General features: G+C 35.7%; 1 protein-coding gene across 4 annotated transcripts in view; it reads left to right on the top strand.

The window, feature by feature from the left end:
- The window catches only part of LOC149542082 (histone-lysine N-methyltransferase ASHR1-like), a 93,228-nt gene extending 74,770 nt beyond the window's left edge, over positions 1-18,458 (top strand). For all 4 annotated transcript variants that reach the window (XM_089797130.1, XM_089797129.1, XM_089797132.1 and 1 more), the window contains 2 exons: positions 17,677-17,916; positions 17,997-18,458. In XM_089797130.1, coding sequence (XP_089653256.1) covers positions 17,677-17,916; positions 17,997-18,068 — 312 coding nt within the window. In that variant the 3' untranslated portion in view covers positions 18,069-18,458. The remainder of the gene's footprint in view (positions 1-17,676; positions 17,917-17,996) is intronic.
- The last annotated feature ends 649 nt before the right edge of the window (positions 18,459-19,107 follow it).

Here is a 19,107-nt window from a genome sequence, read left to right as displayed (position 1 = left end):
TCAGCTATGGGAAAGATAAACAGTTTGGGAAAAATATGAAAGATATTGTTAAGCTACAGAAGCAGTTAGCTCAAAATTTCCAACCTGATATTAGAACTGAAATAATGAGCAAATATGATGAGTACAACAAATTCCCTCAATAGATTCAGAAAGAATTACCCTTCATGGATTATGTGGACTTTAGTCCAATGCTGCAAAACAAGAGTGATGTGGTAAAAAAGAAATATTATGATTTGAGATCTCCTTGCAAAAGATAGGTGCATAAATTTGTATGACCATAATCAGCTTGCTAGTGGTTTTGAAAAGGAAGAGCAATTTGCTCATGATCATGTGAAAGGTGTTAAACATGGTACAGGTCTATTGATGGATAATATGAAGGTAGAAGGTTTTTGCAGGGTTACTGACACTAGTGCTCTTGATGAGCATGTTGAGAACAAATTGGAGAAGATTGTCCAACCAGCCAATGATGAGGACTCGACATTTCTTGTGAGTGTTGATTCAGACCTACGGGTCTCTACATATGGTATTAATTCTTCTTGTGAAAAATTTATTTCTGAATATGATGTTGCCCCTAAATCTTTCTCACATCTAAGTATAAAAAAGGACGTTGATGATACGGATAAGTATGATGATTTGGTCGCTCCAACAGTTGAGAATAAATCAGAAAATATGTTACATGACAGCCCTTACCCCTTAGATGAATTTGGAATACAACCTTTATCATTGCAAAATTTGAAGGAAATATTGTTGGTTACAGAGGAGAGAGTTGTACAAGTTTTAACAAGGGCAGATAAGCTGCACAAATACATTGAAAATCTTATGTGAAAAACTCAAATGCATGAGAGGCAAACAAGGAATCCATGTGATTTCTGCAGCTGTTCTGGGATAAAGATCTCTCTATCAAGTTTGCGGAAGATAGAGAAAAGGACATAGATGAATTATGTCTCCAACTAAGTATGACACAATACTCCTTATATCAAGCTGAAAATCAGAATTTTGTTGTAGCCATTTACAAGAAAGATGGACAAAAAAATAGAACTATGGAGATGGCACCTATTGTTGAAGGAATCAATACCATTTGTGGGCATGAAAATTAGAACAATGTTTCCACCTTTCCCATCCTAATGAGGCACATTTTGCTAATGAAGACCATAAAGACCAGCAAGAAGTCAATACATAAGTTGTAAATTTTACAATAGTAGTAACATGATCTCACTATATCATGAGGTAGAAGATGAATCATGTTACTTTACTTCGAAACTTATGTGCGGAGATGATCATTTCATTGATGGAGATGTTGATTTTAATGATGATACCTATGGTGAAGCAGATAATTGAGAGTTGTCCTTAGTGTGCCCTGATGCAGGAGCATCTTGCATCACGAAATAAAAGGGGGTGTGATAAAAAAAAATGGAGAGAAAGTGACGAAAATTAGAGGAAAATATTTTTAAAAAATAGAGAAAATGGAAAACTGGAGAGAAAAGGCTTTTTCGTTTACTAAGGTGCATGGGTGGCATAAAAAGAAAAATAAGAAAAATGGTTGTCATTTCATTTATCGAGGTGTGTAGGTGGCATCTTAGAATTTTGTGGAAAGTTCCTTAGATCATGCATTTAATATTTGTTGTGATTCACTAAGTGAGAGTGGGGTTGCCATTGCACCAAAAGACCGATCTATCAATGTCCAATACAACCACTCAACTTATAGTACACAGGAGGCGATTAAGCCTTTCTCACGAATCCCGAGGGGAGCGCTGAACAAATTTCTAACGATCTCCCCCTCAGCGTTACCTGGGGGTCTGAGGATTCGAACTTGTGACCAAGCTCTAATACCACTTGTTAGAGTGGGGTTGCCGTTGCACTAAAAGACTGATCTATCAATGCTCAATACAACCACTCAACTTATAGTACATAGGAGGTGATTAAGTCCTTGTCACAAATTCCGAGGGGAGTACTAATCAAATTTCTAACACTAAAGCAATGTAATTTTTTAATTGGCCACATGGAGGTGCTTAGTTGTACTTGGGTGGGAATTAAATATTTGTAAGGTAGTTGCATTTGCCTTTTACCCCACGTTGGTTGTGTTTGTAATATCTTGGGTGGTAAGTGCCTATTTAAGCAAGGCATATGAGCATTTGTAATCAAGCTCTCAAGGGTGATCTCTTCTTGTATAGAAGCTTAGAGAGAAGGATGAAGTAGAGGAGTGAAGTTTGAGAAGAGCTTGTAGCTATGGGTTGGGAAACAATGAGATTGCTAGGTGGCTTGCGAGCACAAATTTAGATTTACCTTGGAGGTTTCTTCCAGAGTGTGGATCTTTACTAGCTAGGGTTTGGGTTGGATCATGAGGATCTTGCAGAACTATTACTTGCTTTCTAATTGGCCGTAAATAGGAAGGTCTTACAGCCCGACACATTGCATGTAATCAGTTATTTTATGAATAAAGAGTTGTGTTTGGTATTAGATCTTATTTCTTGTATTGTGTTTCCGTTGTGTGGTTGTTTGCTGGGGGCTACGACATCTCCTTTGGGGATTCTCTTGCCTTGCACTGCACCATGCCCTAAGGGTTGTTGCAACTTACATAGAGATTTATCACCAAGTTCTTATGATATGGCAGCTGCCTACTTATTGATTGGGTGATTTTATCTTTCTACATACTCCAATTATCAGTGGCTGCCTTGCTTGGACTATTAGTACATTTTCAGGTTTGGCTTGGCCTATAGGGGTTAGTGAGTTGCATGAAGATGAATGGAACTACACATGTTGCGATATGTTCCATATGAGATGTTTACCTTCCCAGTTCAACGACATATTGCTAACATAATTGTCATTCTTGATGCTGATCCGAGTTATGACAGCAACATCTTGAGGCATGATTAGTTGTAGTGTGTTGGGAAACTATTTATTCAGTTGGCCGATTCAGGAGGTTGGAGATTCATCAATCATCTATTTCTACAACCAACATTGTGCTGATAGATTGGTTTGGGATCCAGTTAACAGGATGTATGTTTTACATTTGAGGATTATGTTGTGATGCTTCACAACCGGAGATTTATGATTAGAGTTGCACAACCTACAGTCGTAGTTGAGATTTAGAGATTGATATGGGATCTAGGGATCATATTGATAGTTGGGTTGCATTCTCGGTTCGGGTACCACAATATGATAGGGCCTGACTTTAGAATTACCAGTATGGGACCACAATGATGCTAGCAGATGGATGTGGAACCCCGGTATTGGTTTATGGATTCATGATTGCTTGAGAGCAAGCAATCTCGTGGAGGGAGGACTGTAATGTCCTCCATTTGGGGATATTAGAAAAATACAAATTCAATTTATAAAATATTTGAAAGTGACTTTGGAGTTAAACTAAAACCATTTAAAAAGTGTCTTTCAATCAAAAGGGGGAAAAGGTGACAAAGGGGAGAGAAGACAAAAGACAGAATGAGAATCTAAAGAGTCACGGTTTGAGCATTAAAAGGGGAAGTGTCATTCTTTTTCAGGGAGGCTTGGATATTGGTTTTGTGTTGGAGATTCCTCTTGGAGAAATTAAGGAAGCTTCAACTACTATTTAGGATTTGTGGACACAAACCCTCAAGTTCTTCTTGGTTGGATTGGATGTAGCCCCAATTCATCATTGTGGTGGATTCACGTCAGAATTCACATCTGGGATTACAGGTGCATGTTATATTTTCTCAATAATTTGACTGTTATACTGTTTGTAGGATTGGATCTTATGTATGTTGGTATTGTATTGCTGGAAAAGGTGACAAAGGGGAGAGAAGACAAAAGACAAAATGAGAATCTAAAGAGTCACGGTTTGAGCATTAAAAGGGGAAGTGTCATTCTTTTTCATGGAGGCTTGTATATTGGTTTTGTGTTGGAGATTCCTCTTGGAGAAATTAAGGAAGCTTCAACTACTATTTAGGATTTGTGGACACAAACCCTCAAGTTCTTCTTGGTTGGATTGGACGTAGCCCCAATTCATCATTGTGGTGGATTCATGTCAGAATTCTCATCTGGGATTACAGGTGCATGTTATATTCTCTCAATAATCTGACTGTTATATTGTTTGTAGGATTGGATCTTATGTATGTTGGTATTGTATTGCTGGTTTATAATACAATAACCTGTTTGAAGTTGTATCAATTGAACATTTAATGAGCATTTATCAGTTTATTTCCTAGTTTGATTTGCATGAGTTATCTATTATATGTTGAAACCTATTTATGAGAAAACTTGGTAGAATACCGGTTGGGGATATTACAACAGGTGTCATCAAATAATAGTTAATAATGATGCATGTATATCATTGTTTATATAAATGGAGAATGGAATATAATTATAAAAGATTCTCATAATGAAAGTGTAGGATAACTATGATGTAGCAATCTCTAACTTAGTAGGCTCTCAAACTACAATTTCCAATGGGCACTTCAAATATATCTAGTTGACAATATAGTCTCTTCAATAATAGCCATAGCCTAATCTGCAAGGCTATAACACTGACATTGTGCATCCTTGATCGATTCTATGAGTATACAAGACACAACAAACATTATGAGCAAGGATAATTTGAAGCAATCATGAGGCAGGGACACTACAGTGGTATCAAAGTATGATCTTGCCATCCTGTAGGGTATACAACATGATGAGGAGTTATGAAGGCTTCCATTGAGACTAAAGACACGATAGTAATGGACACGCACAAGATAGTGATACTTTTTATGGAATTGAAAAAGAAATGGAGTGTGCAAAGGTTCACCATAGCCATGCCAACAATCTAAAAGTTTGGGAAAGAGTGGCAATTAAGGGAGAACTGCTAAGGCACCCTATTGTTAGCACCTTTGGAAGGCAACAATTAAGAGAGAATAGCTAAGGCACCCTATTACAATAGCACGTTAGGAAGGGCACCCTTCTGCTCTGTGATTAAGGGAGAACCGCTAGGGTACCTATTGCAGAAGAGACCTAGGCTGCAATTAAGGGAGAATCGTGAGGGCACCCTATTGCAATTGCATGTTAGGGAGAATTGCTACAAGGGTACCCTACTGCTCTATGATTGAGTGAGAACCGCTAGGGCACCCTATTGCAGAAGAGACCTAGACTGCAATTAAGTTAGAATCGTGAAGGGCACCCCATTACAATGAAAACTAAGGGAGAACTGCTATAAGGGCACCCTATTGCTGTAAACGAGGGAGAGCCATGAAGGGAACCCTATTGTAGAAGTAGTAGAACCACAAATGACACCATATCATATAGTAGTAGTAAGGGAGACTGCTAGTAGGGCACCCTACTACAAGCCCCATTACAAGGCAAAGATTGCATCTTTGAAGGCCCAATAGAAGTAACCCATCTTCTAGGAAGGATGGATATACCAAATTTTGGATATCCATAAGACTTTGGGAAGAGATCGCCGTACTGAGAGGGTAACTTAGCTGGAGGACCATTCTAGCTATCTAACAACTAGGGCTACCGAAATCCTATCAAGTAGCATGGAACTTGATTACGAACTTTTCCTAGGGATTATTTAGCAAGGCTCATCATGGAAGAAGCAAGACATAAAGTACAATCGTACAATAGATAAGTACCATCCTTTGCAATATTCTTAAGCTTTTAAGTTGAATGTTGCAATGAAATATCTTTAAATTTGATAAGTTTATGTTTTCAAATCTATATCAATTTTGTCTCAATTTAGAATTTGATGTTCTAGGATCAAATAAAGGACCGTCCATGCACTGACTATCGTAAAACAAGATGATATTAGGATTGCAAAAAAATCACATCAATTGCTTGAGGACAAGTAATTTTGGGAAGGGCGGACTGTCATGTCCCCACTTCAAATATATTTTTAATAATAATAAAATAATAAAATATTATTATATTAATGATAATATTATGTAGATAAGTAAAAAATAATATAATTATAATTAAATATTAATAATTAACAATATCAAAATATATTATTACTCGATTATATAAAATCAGAATTTTGAAATAATTCATACATAAATAAATAATAATATATAATTGTCAACAACCAATGATATTAATAACTATTGTAATTCAAATAAATTCTAAATAAATAATAATTTATTATTATTATAAATAATAAATTTATCTACATGCATATCTTTTACATCTAAGGGTTGCAACCCTTTGCCATGCCAATATATATAATGGATAATCAAATCCATTCCTTCCAGCTTCTTTTTACACATTGAAGAATCAACTTCCATGACGACAATAATCTTAGACAGGCAATGAAGGATTCATAGCAAAATATCTGTTCAAGATTAATTGAACACAATATGAGTGGAGGTGAATAAGGGAATTACAATTATCGAAGTGAGCAAGGTAAGAATACAATATAGGGGAAGAAGAGCAGGAACAATACAATAATTAAGATAAAAAGTGTGATTCCATGCAGCATATGGTTCAAGTAGAGATGGAGTGTAGTGGACAGCGAATAAAATCAGTTAGAACAATAAGCAGTGAACAATGAAAAATTATCACCTCCATTATAATACTCGCCTGACTCAACCAATAAAGGCCAATGAATAAAGACAAAAGATGAATGTGTCTCTGAAACAATGATCTTAGACCATAATAGTTGGAATAGAAGTTAAGATAATGTAACTTCTGGAATAAGCAGCGCAAGAATAAACAGTGGAAAATGAGTGTTCGAAGATCGCAAGAATTTGAATATGAAATAAATTTACAGTGACTAACATATTTAACAAAATTGGTGATGGCACAATGCCCATTAATGATGATCAAGGTTATGTATCATTAGTCTAACCCCATATCCTCAGCAGTGGTGATTAGGAAGACTCCCGTAATGAAAAAAGTTATAAGACATGGAATAAAATACAGTAAGTATCAGTGTTGACAGAGATAATAGATCACACAAGGGAGTATGACATTTCCCACTCCATCCAGCCATGGTAGAAAATGACAGACTCCAGCTTGCATAGTAAGCATTTGGGTACGTGTGGGTGTATATATAATTTATACATGTACAAAATTTAAATTATATATTTACAAAAAACAAGAAAATTTACCGAGTTCCTGTTCGGGTTCGGTTTTAGGTTTGAAGAACCGGTTCCTTGGTATGACAAAATTTTGAAATGGGGTTTGGATTCATAAGTACAAAAACATGTAAAAGTTATATATATACATATGTATGCAGCCTAGAAGCATGAATTAAGATTAAAATGCCACATAGTATCATAAAAACAACAAAAACACTATGAATTTGTCATCACAGCATCATATCTATTAAGATAATATCTTATACTTTCTATAATAGTCAACTACTTGTCTGTAGTTCGTCTTTTAGTCTAGATAGGAATGTTTCCTATCTCGTCTCTTTTTTCTTCAGTCCAGATAGGAATGTTTCCTATCCTGTCTCTAGTTTTGTTTCTAATTCCGTCTTCAGTCTACGTTGTTTCTAAAAAGAAACAACGCCCTTGTAATTCTTTATAAGGAACACATTTGTTCCTCTGTTAATCAATCAATCATCCGGAAATCCGTTAATCTGCCAACTCTTCTTGAATCTTGTAACATGGTATCAGAGCTATTACTTAAATTTTTTCGAAAAAATTTATAATTTCTTAGTGAAATTATTTGTTTAAATTTTTTCAAAATTTTTTCTGTTGAATTTCTCTAAAACCCGCTTAGGGTTTTCGGCCTAGAGAAATTCCCAAACTCGGGTCTGGATGTGTTTGTTCAGCACACTCTAGCCCCATTTGTCCATGCACATCGATCCTTGAAGAAAAATCTGCCATTTTTTTATCAAGAAATCTGAAGTTTTTTCAAGCTTTTTTCAGCTAGGGCCCTTTTTTTTCGAAACCCTAATTTTTGGGGTTGAAAAAATATTTTGTTTGCTAATTCTTGGTGGGTTTTTCAAAAGCTCAAGTGGGTTGTCGTCCGTTTTTTCTGGGTGCCTCGATTTTTGAGCCAGCGGATCCAAAAAACGACAGTAGATTCCTTCTGGGTTTTCCGAGCTCTCTTCTGGGTCATTCTCTGATTCTTCTGGGTCTTTTGTATTTTTTGCCTCGAAGAACGTACCTTCACAGATTTTCACAGTTTTTCATTGAAAAACGTGCCATGGCATCTCTGACAAATATTCTGCTCGAACATAATTCCAAATTCAATGGTCGCAATTATGGAACTTGAAAGCAGCGCATCATCGCAATCTTCGAATATCGCAACAACGCTCAACTTGTTCTGGGTGTTACGCAGCGTCCGACTTCTCCGGGTCCTGATCAAGGCGAAGCTGCATTTTTCGCCTTCTGAATTTGTTTCTGTTTTCTCTTCAAAAATCATTTCAAGTTGTCTGTAATATGCAAGGTTGCGTGAGATTCTGGGTTTGTTGATTTTCTCCTCAAAAATCATTTCAAGTTGTCTGTAATACGCAAGGTTGTGTGAGATTCTGGGTTTGTTGATTTTCTCCTCAAAAATCATTTCAAGTTGTCTGTAATACGCAAGGTTGTGTGAGATTCTGGGTTTGTTGATTTTCTCCTCAAAAATCATTTCAAGTTGTCTGTAATACGCAAGGTTGCGTGAGATTCTGGGTTTGTTGATTTTCTCCTCAAAAATCATTTCAAGTTTTCTGTAATACGCAAGGTTGCGTGAGATTTTGGGTTTGTTGATTTTCTCCTCAAAAATCATTTCAAGTTGTCTTTAATACGCAAGGTTGCGTGAGACTCTGTGTTTGTTGATTTTCTCCTCAAAAATCATTTCAAGTTTTCTGTATATGCGAAGGTTGCGTGAGATTCTGGGTTTGTTGATTTTCTCCTCAAAAATCATTTCAAGTTGTCTGTAATACGCAAGGTTGCGTGAGATTCTGGGTTTGTTGATTTTCTCCTCAAAAATGATTTCAAGTTTCCTGTAATACGCAAGGTTGCGTGAGATTCTGGGTTTGTTGATTTTCTCCTCAAAAATCATTTCAAGTTGTCTGTAATACGCAAGGTTGTGTGAGATTCTGGGTTTTACCGTTTTTTCCACAAAAACGAAGTTTTGTAATAGCACTCTTCTGGCAAAGCTTCTTGGTTTCAGCATTCTGTAGATCCAAGGAGGGTCTCAGTTATCACAGAATGTTCTGACATCCGTACGTTGACCATTAAGGGAGGGTATTAAGATAATATCTTATACTTTCTATAATAGTCAACTACTTGTCTGTAGTCCGTCTTTCAGTCTAGATAGGAATGTTTCCTATCTCGTCTCTTTTTTCTTCAGTCCAGATAGGAATGTTTCCTATCCGGTCTCTAGTTTTGTTTCTAATTCCGTCTTCAGTCTACGCTGTTTCTTTTAGAAACAATGTCCTTGTAATGCTTTATAAGGAACACATTTGTTTCTCTATTAATCAATCAATCATCCGGAAATCCGTTAATCTGCCAACTCTTCTTGAATCTTGTAACAATATCAACATCAAAATATTAAAATAATAATATTGAGTTCAATTATCATTGTTTTGACTTTCAACAATTGGAACTTTATATGATGTTTCAATTATCTAATGGATTATTTAAATCTTCATCATCTTCATCAAAGGGATTAAGTTGATTCATAAACAGTGTCAATGCCAATGGGATCAACTGCACCAATAACATTCTCGCTTTCCAAGTCCTCAAATGCTTATTACTTTTTCAGTGTACAAAGAGCTTTTTTATTTGTAATTAACATCCTACTTGAAAAATGTTATAAAAGTAGCTTGCAACTTCCTCCACCTGTTGATGATATTGTTTTATGTTTAAAATATGATTTATTGCTATAGAGAACTTCCAATTAATCGGACAGGGGTCATTATCAGCAATTGGATATAAAAAATTCACTGGAAGAAATAGTGAGGGCTAGTTTAATTTGATGTAATAAACATCTGAACTTTGTTGTTTTGTAATGTTAAAGATCTTGTTCAAATTCTGTAATAATTCTATTCCGCACTAAATTATAGAATGTTTCTCAGAGGAACTATACTTGGTTCCCACTTGATCTGCCTGGGTTTTGGCTTGGTTCAACCTTGATTTGAGCTAGGTTCAGCCTGGGTGAACCTGCATGCTTGGGTTCAAACCCTGGTCAAACCCACAAGCAAACCAAACTAGGACCACGGACCGGTTCAAACTTTGCTCAGTCCAAAGGGCTAGGGGGCGAACTAAGTAACTTAAGAAATATCTATAAATTAGATCATTTGATAGTATGGAACTTCATCATTGATCAATGCCAAATGCCAAAGATAAATATTAACTACCAATTGATAGTTCACACATGGTGATAACTCTGTTTCTGGATTTGATTGTCTGCAAATCTTTTTTCACATCAATGTTTTGAATCACACTCTGTGATCCATCACCAGGATGAGAAGAGCTGAAAGAGCTGACAGCTATTCAAATGAGTCGTATCATATATGTCTATGTTCACGGTTCCAATGGAAATAATTACAATTACAAAATGTAGTTCATGATTAATCAATCATCAAAAAAATTATCATTTAGTGGATTTTCATTTTCAGCTGCTGCAAGCTCAAGATCATTTGAACGAAAGCAGTTCCATTTGCACTAGATGCGCCAGGGATATGATCACCATAAGTTGTAGTGAGTATAGTAAGATCCTCAGTGGTTGCCCAATCAACAATTTGGCGATTTTGACCTAGCCCTCAACATCCCTGTCCCAATCTTCTTTTTGAAAAGATTTCCTTCCTTTCCCTTTGCTCTTGCTGCAGTCAGAGGTTGTCTTTTAATGCGCTGATTGCCTGATGGCATGTTTGTCTATCTGAAAAGTGGGTTTCCTTTTTCTTTTGGAAGGGCTATTTGTCAAGGGACAATTGGCTTGATCCTCCAGTACTCTTCCTTCCATATCCAACTCAATCCCAACAAGGGGAATGTCTTCGGGAGCTACTAAGAGCATATTGTAGGAACCGACATTGGGTTCTGTCGTATGCTCATTGGTGATCTTAAACAGACTGATGCCTATGTCCTTCGCTATTGTGAAGAGACCTAGCTTGGGATCTTTTTATTGAATTTGGAGATGGTTCCATTGGGAAGCTGGCCTCAAGGTGATAATCTCAAGCAACCTTTGCTCCAGATACCTTTTGCTTAGAAGGTGTAAGACAGGGAGACTTGACAAAGAAAATCTTATTCGGTCCTCCTTCTTGTGGTGCTGGAATAGGGGGCCTTGTTTGCCGGTTGAACATTAATGTCTTCAACCTTGATTGTGTTGATTGGAAGCTACAAGTGAGGCCACAAGGGGCAGGTGAGGAGTTGATATCAACCTTTGCTTTGGAAATGATCTCCGATTCGTCCAAGCTTGTGCTGTTTAATTCCAGTATGACACACATCATGGCATATACCTTAAAATCTTTGTCAACAAAGTTCTCATTTGTGCAAATATATTCCCCCATCCCATCCCTTGTTAACTTGAACACCTCCTCACTCTAGAACTCTAAAGGTAGGTTGTAGAGTTCCGTCCAAATCAAAGTCTTGCCCAATTTCTGTGAGAATGGGTAGCTTGCTTTGTCCAACATCAGAGGTCACTCTTGTTGATGTTTCTTAGATTGCTGCAAATGTACTTGCATTGCCTGTATTGGTATATGCTTTTCAAATGCATCAATCTCCTTTTATATGTATTTCAAATGATACATGGAGAGACATGTCTATCCATTATAATTATACAAGAGGAGACATGTCTATCCGTTATAATTATACAATAACAAATATATATAATATCTCATATATTAAATATATAATTAATACACACACACACACACACGCACACACACATGCACACACACACACACATATCACACTTATATATGTAATATGTATATTTATAGCTTTTACCGATTGAAGCTACCAAACATTAACACTCCCTCTTAGCTAGGGAGGATAAACAAAAATTTGAACAACATATTACCTCAATGTAATAATGGTTTCATAATATCAACTCATTTGACTTCTTGGTTTATTGAATGCCAACTCATTTGGCAAATGTCAACTCATTTGACATTTTAAAGTCAACTGATTTGACTTTGAATATGAACTCATTTGATATTTGAATGCCAACTCTTTTGACATTCGTGAATGTCAACTCATTTGACATTCACTAGGTGCTTAAATGTTCATAAGGTATGTGCACTTGCATTCTCATAATGCATACCATATAAACATCCACCATGCAAAATATAATCTATCATGATCTGCATAGACATCGTAAGATATCCATCATAATAGATTAAGTTATTGAAAGATTGTCACCTTTCAATAACTAATTCAAATACAAGTGACGATCATTTGGAAGTCGTCACTTCCTCATGATGTACATAGGGGGCAGGCCCATTAAAACCATTTAGTCACACACATGGACTTTCAGACTTCTTCTCAATATCAATCTTCATAGCTGTTCATCCAATGTTACCTTTGAAGAGGTGTCAAAACTCCCTTTGAGTCTGAAAGCAATCTTCCTTTTCCTGCAATAATATTCTTAAGAGGAAAAGATCAAGGCATATAGCTCTTATAATAATAAAATTTTTATTTAATAATTATTCTCAATAATTATATTATATACAATCATTCTAATATATATTTTAACATATTAATTTCTTATTAATGCCACATTAAAATAAATAAAAAGTCCAAAGTAAACAATTTCACTTATAATCATAAAACATATATATATATATATATATCACCATATATTTTCAATGATAATATCTCATATAATGTTTCATTTACTTTATTATTTATTTACTTACTCTTGATTTGTAATTGTCCGTACCTCCATTTTAGCGGTAACCACGTGTAGTATCTTATAAGAGGAATTTCATACGTTTATTAATTATTTGACAATGACAATATACCTTAACCAAATTTGTCACCTCCTTGGTGAAATTGGAGCCGGATCGCCCTTGGCATTGAACGCCCACATCAATCTACAGTGCTTTTGAATAATTCAATTCTTCCTATAGTAGTCTTCTCATTTGAGGACCTTTATTCTTGGTGGAGCACATGCCAAGTGGAACTCGAGTCATGTGCTTAGCTTTGTCTATAATTCTATGAAGCTTGCGGTCAATTAAAATGATCACTTTTTGTTGATTCCTGCATATCCGGCGTGAATGACCAGTTTGCACACACGATCACACAGAATCTCCAAAACAATGTCGCCACTGGTCTAATGGGTGTAACTTCAGGTAATGAGGTATCGTCTCTTCTTTCAAGTATTCTACAAGTCGAAACTGCACAGATTTGAATGGCACAACAGCTTCTTTAATGTTGGCTCCCAAGACCCTTTGTGCTACGAACTTCTAGATTTCTCTAATATAAATGGTAATCTCTAACATTTGGTGCTCCACTGTAGACATGACTCATCATGTCTCATCAAGTTGAGCCTAACATCCTACAAATTTGATGGTGCTGCCCGCTCAAGAACGCTTGGAAAATCCAAAAGAGTCATCACCGATTACCAGTCTCTGAAAACAACCCATAATGCCAATATCCCATCTTGATAGTCGTTGTCCCTCTCCAGATGCTATAGAGAGGTTCGATCCTGCAATCAAACTGTGAACAATCATTCCTGAGTTCTTGCGTAAGACTACAGAATTTCAGAAATTGTTGTCTTCGTACACAAGCTCTATACATTAGAATGGTGGAGAGCGGAAGGCTTTTGGAGTACAATAATTATACAGGTGACTCTTAGTTTATACAAATAATAAAAGAATTATTTGCCTTCAAAATAATAGTCATTGACAATTATCATTTGCAACCTAGCTCTAATACCATGTTGATGTTTCTCGGATCGCTGCAAATGTACTTGCATTGCCTGTATTGGTATATGGTTTTCAAATGCATCAATCTCCTCTTATATGTACTTCAAATGATACATGGAGAGACATGTCTCCTCATGAGACATGTCTATCCATTATAATTATACAATAACAAATATATATAATATCTCATATATTAAATATATAATTAATATACATATACATATACATATACACGCGCGCGCACACACACACACACACTTATATATGTAATATGTATATTTATAGGTTTAATTGACTGAAGCTACCAAACATTAACAACTCTGACAACAAGGATCTCTTTAATTTTCCTGAATTGCATTCAAGCAAGAGGATGTTAGTGGGAAGCTCTTAACCGTAAGTATTGAATGGTATGATGCACCACTTTGGATGGCATAATTGTAGCTGTGCTGTTTAATGGTCTCTGGATATTCTTGTGCCCACTTTTGACTCCCAGAGGATGAGTTCTTGACTTCCACACCCTCAAACTATCTTGCTCTTTGTGAAATGTAACATTTCTGTTCAGATGACTTCGCCATGGCTCCTTGCGGCCTAAGGGAATTGCATTGGCACACATAGCAAAGGGAGGGATCAGACTTTCCTCCACCACACGCTTCCTTCTGAGATCTTCCTCCAATGCTTTGCCACATGTGCCTTCAACAACCCTTTCCTTCTCTATATTGCTGTTCTTCTTGCCTGGTATACTGCTGCTCTGCATATTCACATTCTTAAAATTTCTTTCTGGTCAGAAGCTGTCAATTTGCGTTTGTGTGCATTCCCTGAATTTATTTTATGTTAGTATATTGTTTAATAAACAACATATTAATAATTATATAAACAAAGTATAAATTAATAATAATACAAAATTTTAAAATAATTTAGTTTTGAATAAATATACATATGATTTCTGTATATGTTTTGTGCAGACATACACAAATATACCCATCCACTCCTAAAATAAATTGTTGTTTCAGTGAACTGTACCCGCACATTTTTATCTCTTTCTATTTCAGTCGGCAACTTAGTTTAATTGTTAATGATTATATAAGTTTAATTGCTGATTATCTTGTCATAATAGTCAAAGAAAATCTGTAACCTCTACTTCCACCTCCTTGTGTAATTTTTCAATCCTCAATCTATAAAGGTAGTCAATACTAACATGAGAAATGACCTTCCTCGTATATGTTTGTCCCTCTCCAATGCATCCAACTTTGCTGCTGCTTTCTCCATTTCACCTCGGTCTTCATTACTGAACACAATATTATTGTGTGCTTTCAACTTGAGTAGTCATATCATGTAATGGATCGATATCATTGAAGTTGATGGCAGCATGAGGAACCTCCACTTGTTTCTTTAAAGGGAAAGGTTGTAGTGGATGAAGACAAGGTCATTGAGATGCTGTTGGGTCAACTTGTTTCATTTCTTGGTGGTAATGTTGTCAAGTATGCTTTGATTGCATTCAGAACTGGAAGCACTATAGAGATAGGACTCGGCAAAAACTTTCATCTGTCAACACAGTACTTAAAGATTTCATGTGTCAACACAATAATTTTGATTCTGGCTCAGGACTTGGCAAAGACGTGGCAAACTATATATATTCATATAATAAATTTGAATTGCGTACTAATTATTTGTGGAAGCGTTAGAAATGAATAACCATTCTAGTTTTGAATGATGTCTACTTGGTATGGTGTTTGATCTGGATCAATATATGTTCTACATGTGGTGAATGAAGAAGAGGGAACTGATTGTCTACTTCTACCTTCTAGTTTGGCATGTCATGCGGAGGAGCTGTTTAACAATAGTCTCTGGGCTAGCACATCTCTCCTTGAAAAAAAAACACAACTTCAATATCCCTCATTTAAACCACTTTTGGAAGGCTGTAGGATGAAAGGAGAAGTTTGATTACCTTGGTTGAATCTACAGCATAGTTTGGCTATCTTTGATTAGATTTTTGCTACTGTCCATCTTGAGGCATATTTTTGATTCTAAGTTTCCAGATTCTCTCCCGCAACCCTCAAAGTCTGGTTAGATTCTGTACGAAGTCTGGTCCTTGTCAAATTTGCTCCAAATTCTTCTGTAGAGCTACAAATTCACTGCAAATTCTGTCGAAGGAACCAAGGAAGAATTTGGTGCCCAGCGGTTGAACCTGGGCTGAGTTTGGTCTCAAAACAATGCTTTTGACTTCTAAAGTGATTTTTTTGCCTTGTTTGGTCTATTTGATTCTTCAAGCCTAAAAGTGACCACTAAAAAGGCAAAAAAGGATGGTTTATATGTCATTTGTGCATTTGTTAATGAAAAAGAAAACTTTCTTATATTGGAAATCCAAAATGACAATAGGTGAAATCCAAATTGACGATTATAGAGGATTTCTTTTTAGAAAGCTATAATATCTTTGAATTAGGGCTTAACATTTGAATCTTAAATTTTGATCTGGGTTTGGTTAGAAAGCACGCACGCATGCACGGCAACATCTTTATATCTTTCTATTTGATTATGTGTTTGTAGATCTTCCCTTTTAGTAGTGAACACAGAAAAGAAAGCCTAGAAAGTAAAACCCTATGTTCCTTCTCTATGTTGTTCGGCATATGTTGAAAATGTGTTTAAATCAATTCTGGAATGCTGCTCTTTTTCCACAGTGGGAGCTTTTACTTATTTATGGGAAGGGAGTTATTTATTTATGAGACTTGACATGCAAGGAAAAGTTTAAAGAGTCATGCAAGGAAAAGTTTAAAGAATGTTTTCTTGAACTGAGGATAAAATGAGTAGTTAATTAATTACTCGTGTATTTAGAGATACTTCAAAAATTTCAATTTTTTGGGATTTGATTTGCATGGGTTCTAATGTAATCTTACAATTACCTCCATTTAGCACACAAGCATCATGAAGAAATTGCCAGTAGGGTGAAGCAATGGTTATTACATATCACCAGGCATTTGTCCGTATTAAAAATTGTGTTTAATACAACATTACCAACTGAATATACACATACAGGTGTGTATGTATGTCTATATTTAAGTATTTATGTCTGTACTTATGTAATGTGTGTGTTTTGTTGTTTGGTAAAATCTTTGCTGAGAAGTATTTTTATGTTGTATAAAATTTTAAATAGTTTTAATATTTCATGCTTTTCATACCAAACTGACTCAATTATTTTAAAAAATCCTAACTTCTAAATCTTTTGCCTCCTTGAATCATAACTCAGGTCATGTCAAATTCAATGAAAATTCTGATTAGTAAGCTAATATTAGAGGCTCTCCAGCTCATGAGATTGACTTCTGCTTTATTGGAATGGAAATTGAAAATCTAGTTGTGAAAATTAAGCTTCCGAAAAAATCATTTTTATTGGACTTCAAAGAATTTATTTTTCTGTTCTTTCAGAATATATCGAGTGTGTTTTGAATCATTCACTCTGCCAAAATGTAAGCAAACTTTGTATTTTATGTCCACAAAATAATTAGTAAAATCCATTTTCACATTACACTACTTCAAACTACAAATTTTCTTTGCTTTTAATGTATTTAGCAAATCTTTTTGTCATTTTTGAACTCTTTCTGATACATCACATTTTAAGGCTTTTTCCCCCCTGTTAAATGTTAGTGATGGTACAACTGCAATTTCTGTAGACTAAAAAAGAGTATGTTCCTCAAAATGTGACTTGATCTTAACAAAAATAGTTTACAACATAAGGCATGAATGAAACAATTCTGTTTCCCTTGTTAAGCATTCCAACTTCTAATGTAAGACATTATTTTTACCGAATCATTCCCTTTTAATTGGACCACCTTAACTAATGTCACATTATCATAACTGTTGGAATTGAAAACTGTTGGAAGTGTTGAGGACTGAAAGCATTAACAAAGTTGTTGTTCTTTATTGAATTGCAGCATCATCTACATGTGCTTCTATTTGATTCATTGACACCGTTGATGAATTGTCACCGGGCAGTAGGAGATGCAGAAGGTGGAGTAAGAGTGTGTCGAAAAATATTGACTTGTTTGTTAAAAGTGTTACCTAGTTCTTCCTTAGAACTTGCCAACTTTTACTTCTGCTTTGGGGAGATGTGTTCTGAACATGCAGAAGCATCTGATATATCACCATTTTTAGCCAAGCATTACAAGAAACAGGTGAGATTCTTTCTGTAATTACAATGTGTATTTGTTTCTAAGTAGATATTGATGGCAAGGAATGCATCCCACTTAAACAGGCCCATGAAGCTTTTCAGCGTGTGCGACAAATACGGAAGATTTGCCTAGGGAAGCCGGACCTTCCAAATTAATAGAGCGATAATGGTGATAGGAATGCAAATAGTTCAATCTTATATTTGTTCAGGTGTATGCCATCCCAGACTGTATTTTTACAGATTCTGAATAAGTTTGTATTTCATTAGCACTTTGTCAGATATCATAACTGAATTTATTTTACTTTTATAAGTAGTCAATCAAAAGACTGTCTCTTAATGTTGCTTTTGATCATTACTGTTATCCTGGAGGTAATATTTATGGGATAAATTAATTTTGACAGGATTATGTAAACAGCTTTCATGGCAAGATGCCTGAAGCGATCAAATCATCGATTCTCAGATAAAGCTGTCATACAATGATTGACAAAAATTTCATCTTACAATTTTATTTATATCCAAAGTGACTATATATTTATTCTTTTGAAACCTTCAATGTTCCCATAAAGAATGAGATTCCAGGTTTTAAGTTGGAGATTATGACAGTAACCATATCTAGCGTGATCCTTGTGCTGTGTTGCACTTGGGGAAACTAAACCGATGTGTCCGCATAATATGGTCTTTTGTGGTTTTCTAGAAATTGTCAAATGAAAAGAAATGATAAGACATGGTATATGTGGCTGGAATCCAAAATACTAGTCATTATTCTCGTGATATGAAGTTTGTATGTCCAGGTCAAAGGCTATCTTTAAAAGTTTAAGAATAAAGGCAAGCCTGATCTTTTGGGCTGTTCAAGAACCTAGCAAACGTCAGAGCCCAAGAAGAGAGGAGGGGGGTGTTGAATTGGTAGTGAAAAACTTTTCATCCAAATTCATATGGTTACTTCAGATTGCATTTGCAAAACTAAAACATCAAATGAAGAATATAAGAGAAGCACCATGAGCCCAAGAGACAAAACACAGGAAATACGACATGGAAACCCAACAGGGAAAATCACAGTGAGAAATGCTGCCAGGATCTACTGTCCTAATACAGCCTCAGAATTCTGAGAACCTATTACAATTTTAAGGGCTCCAACCCTAAGGAGTCAACAAAACCCTCTCTTCTTAAGAGCGTCAACTCTTCCACATTATAAGCA

This window comes from Cupressus sempervirens, chromosome 8 (genome assembly GCF_028749045.1).
Source record: "Cupressus sempervirens isolate cs-2001-9-10 chromosome 8, ASM2874904v1, whole genome shotgun sequence".
In the NCBI taxonomy this organism is placed as follows: domain Eukaryota; kingdom Viridiplantae; phylum Streptophyta; class Pinopsida; order Cupressales; family Cupressaceae; genus Cupressus; species Cupressus sempervirens.
This window is presented reverse-complemented; position numbering and strand designations above follow the sequence as displayed.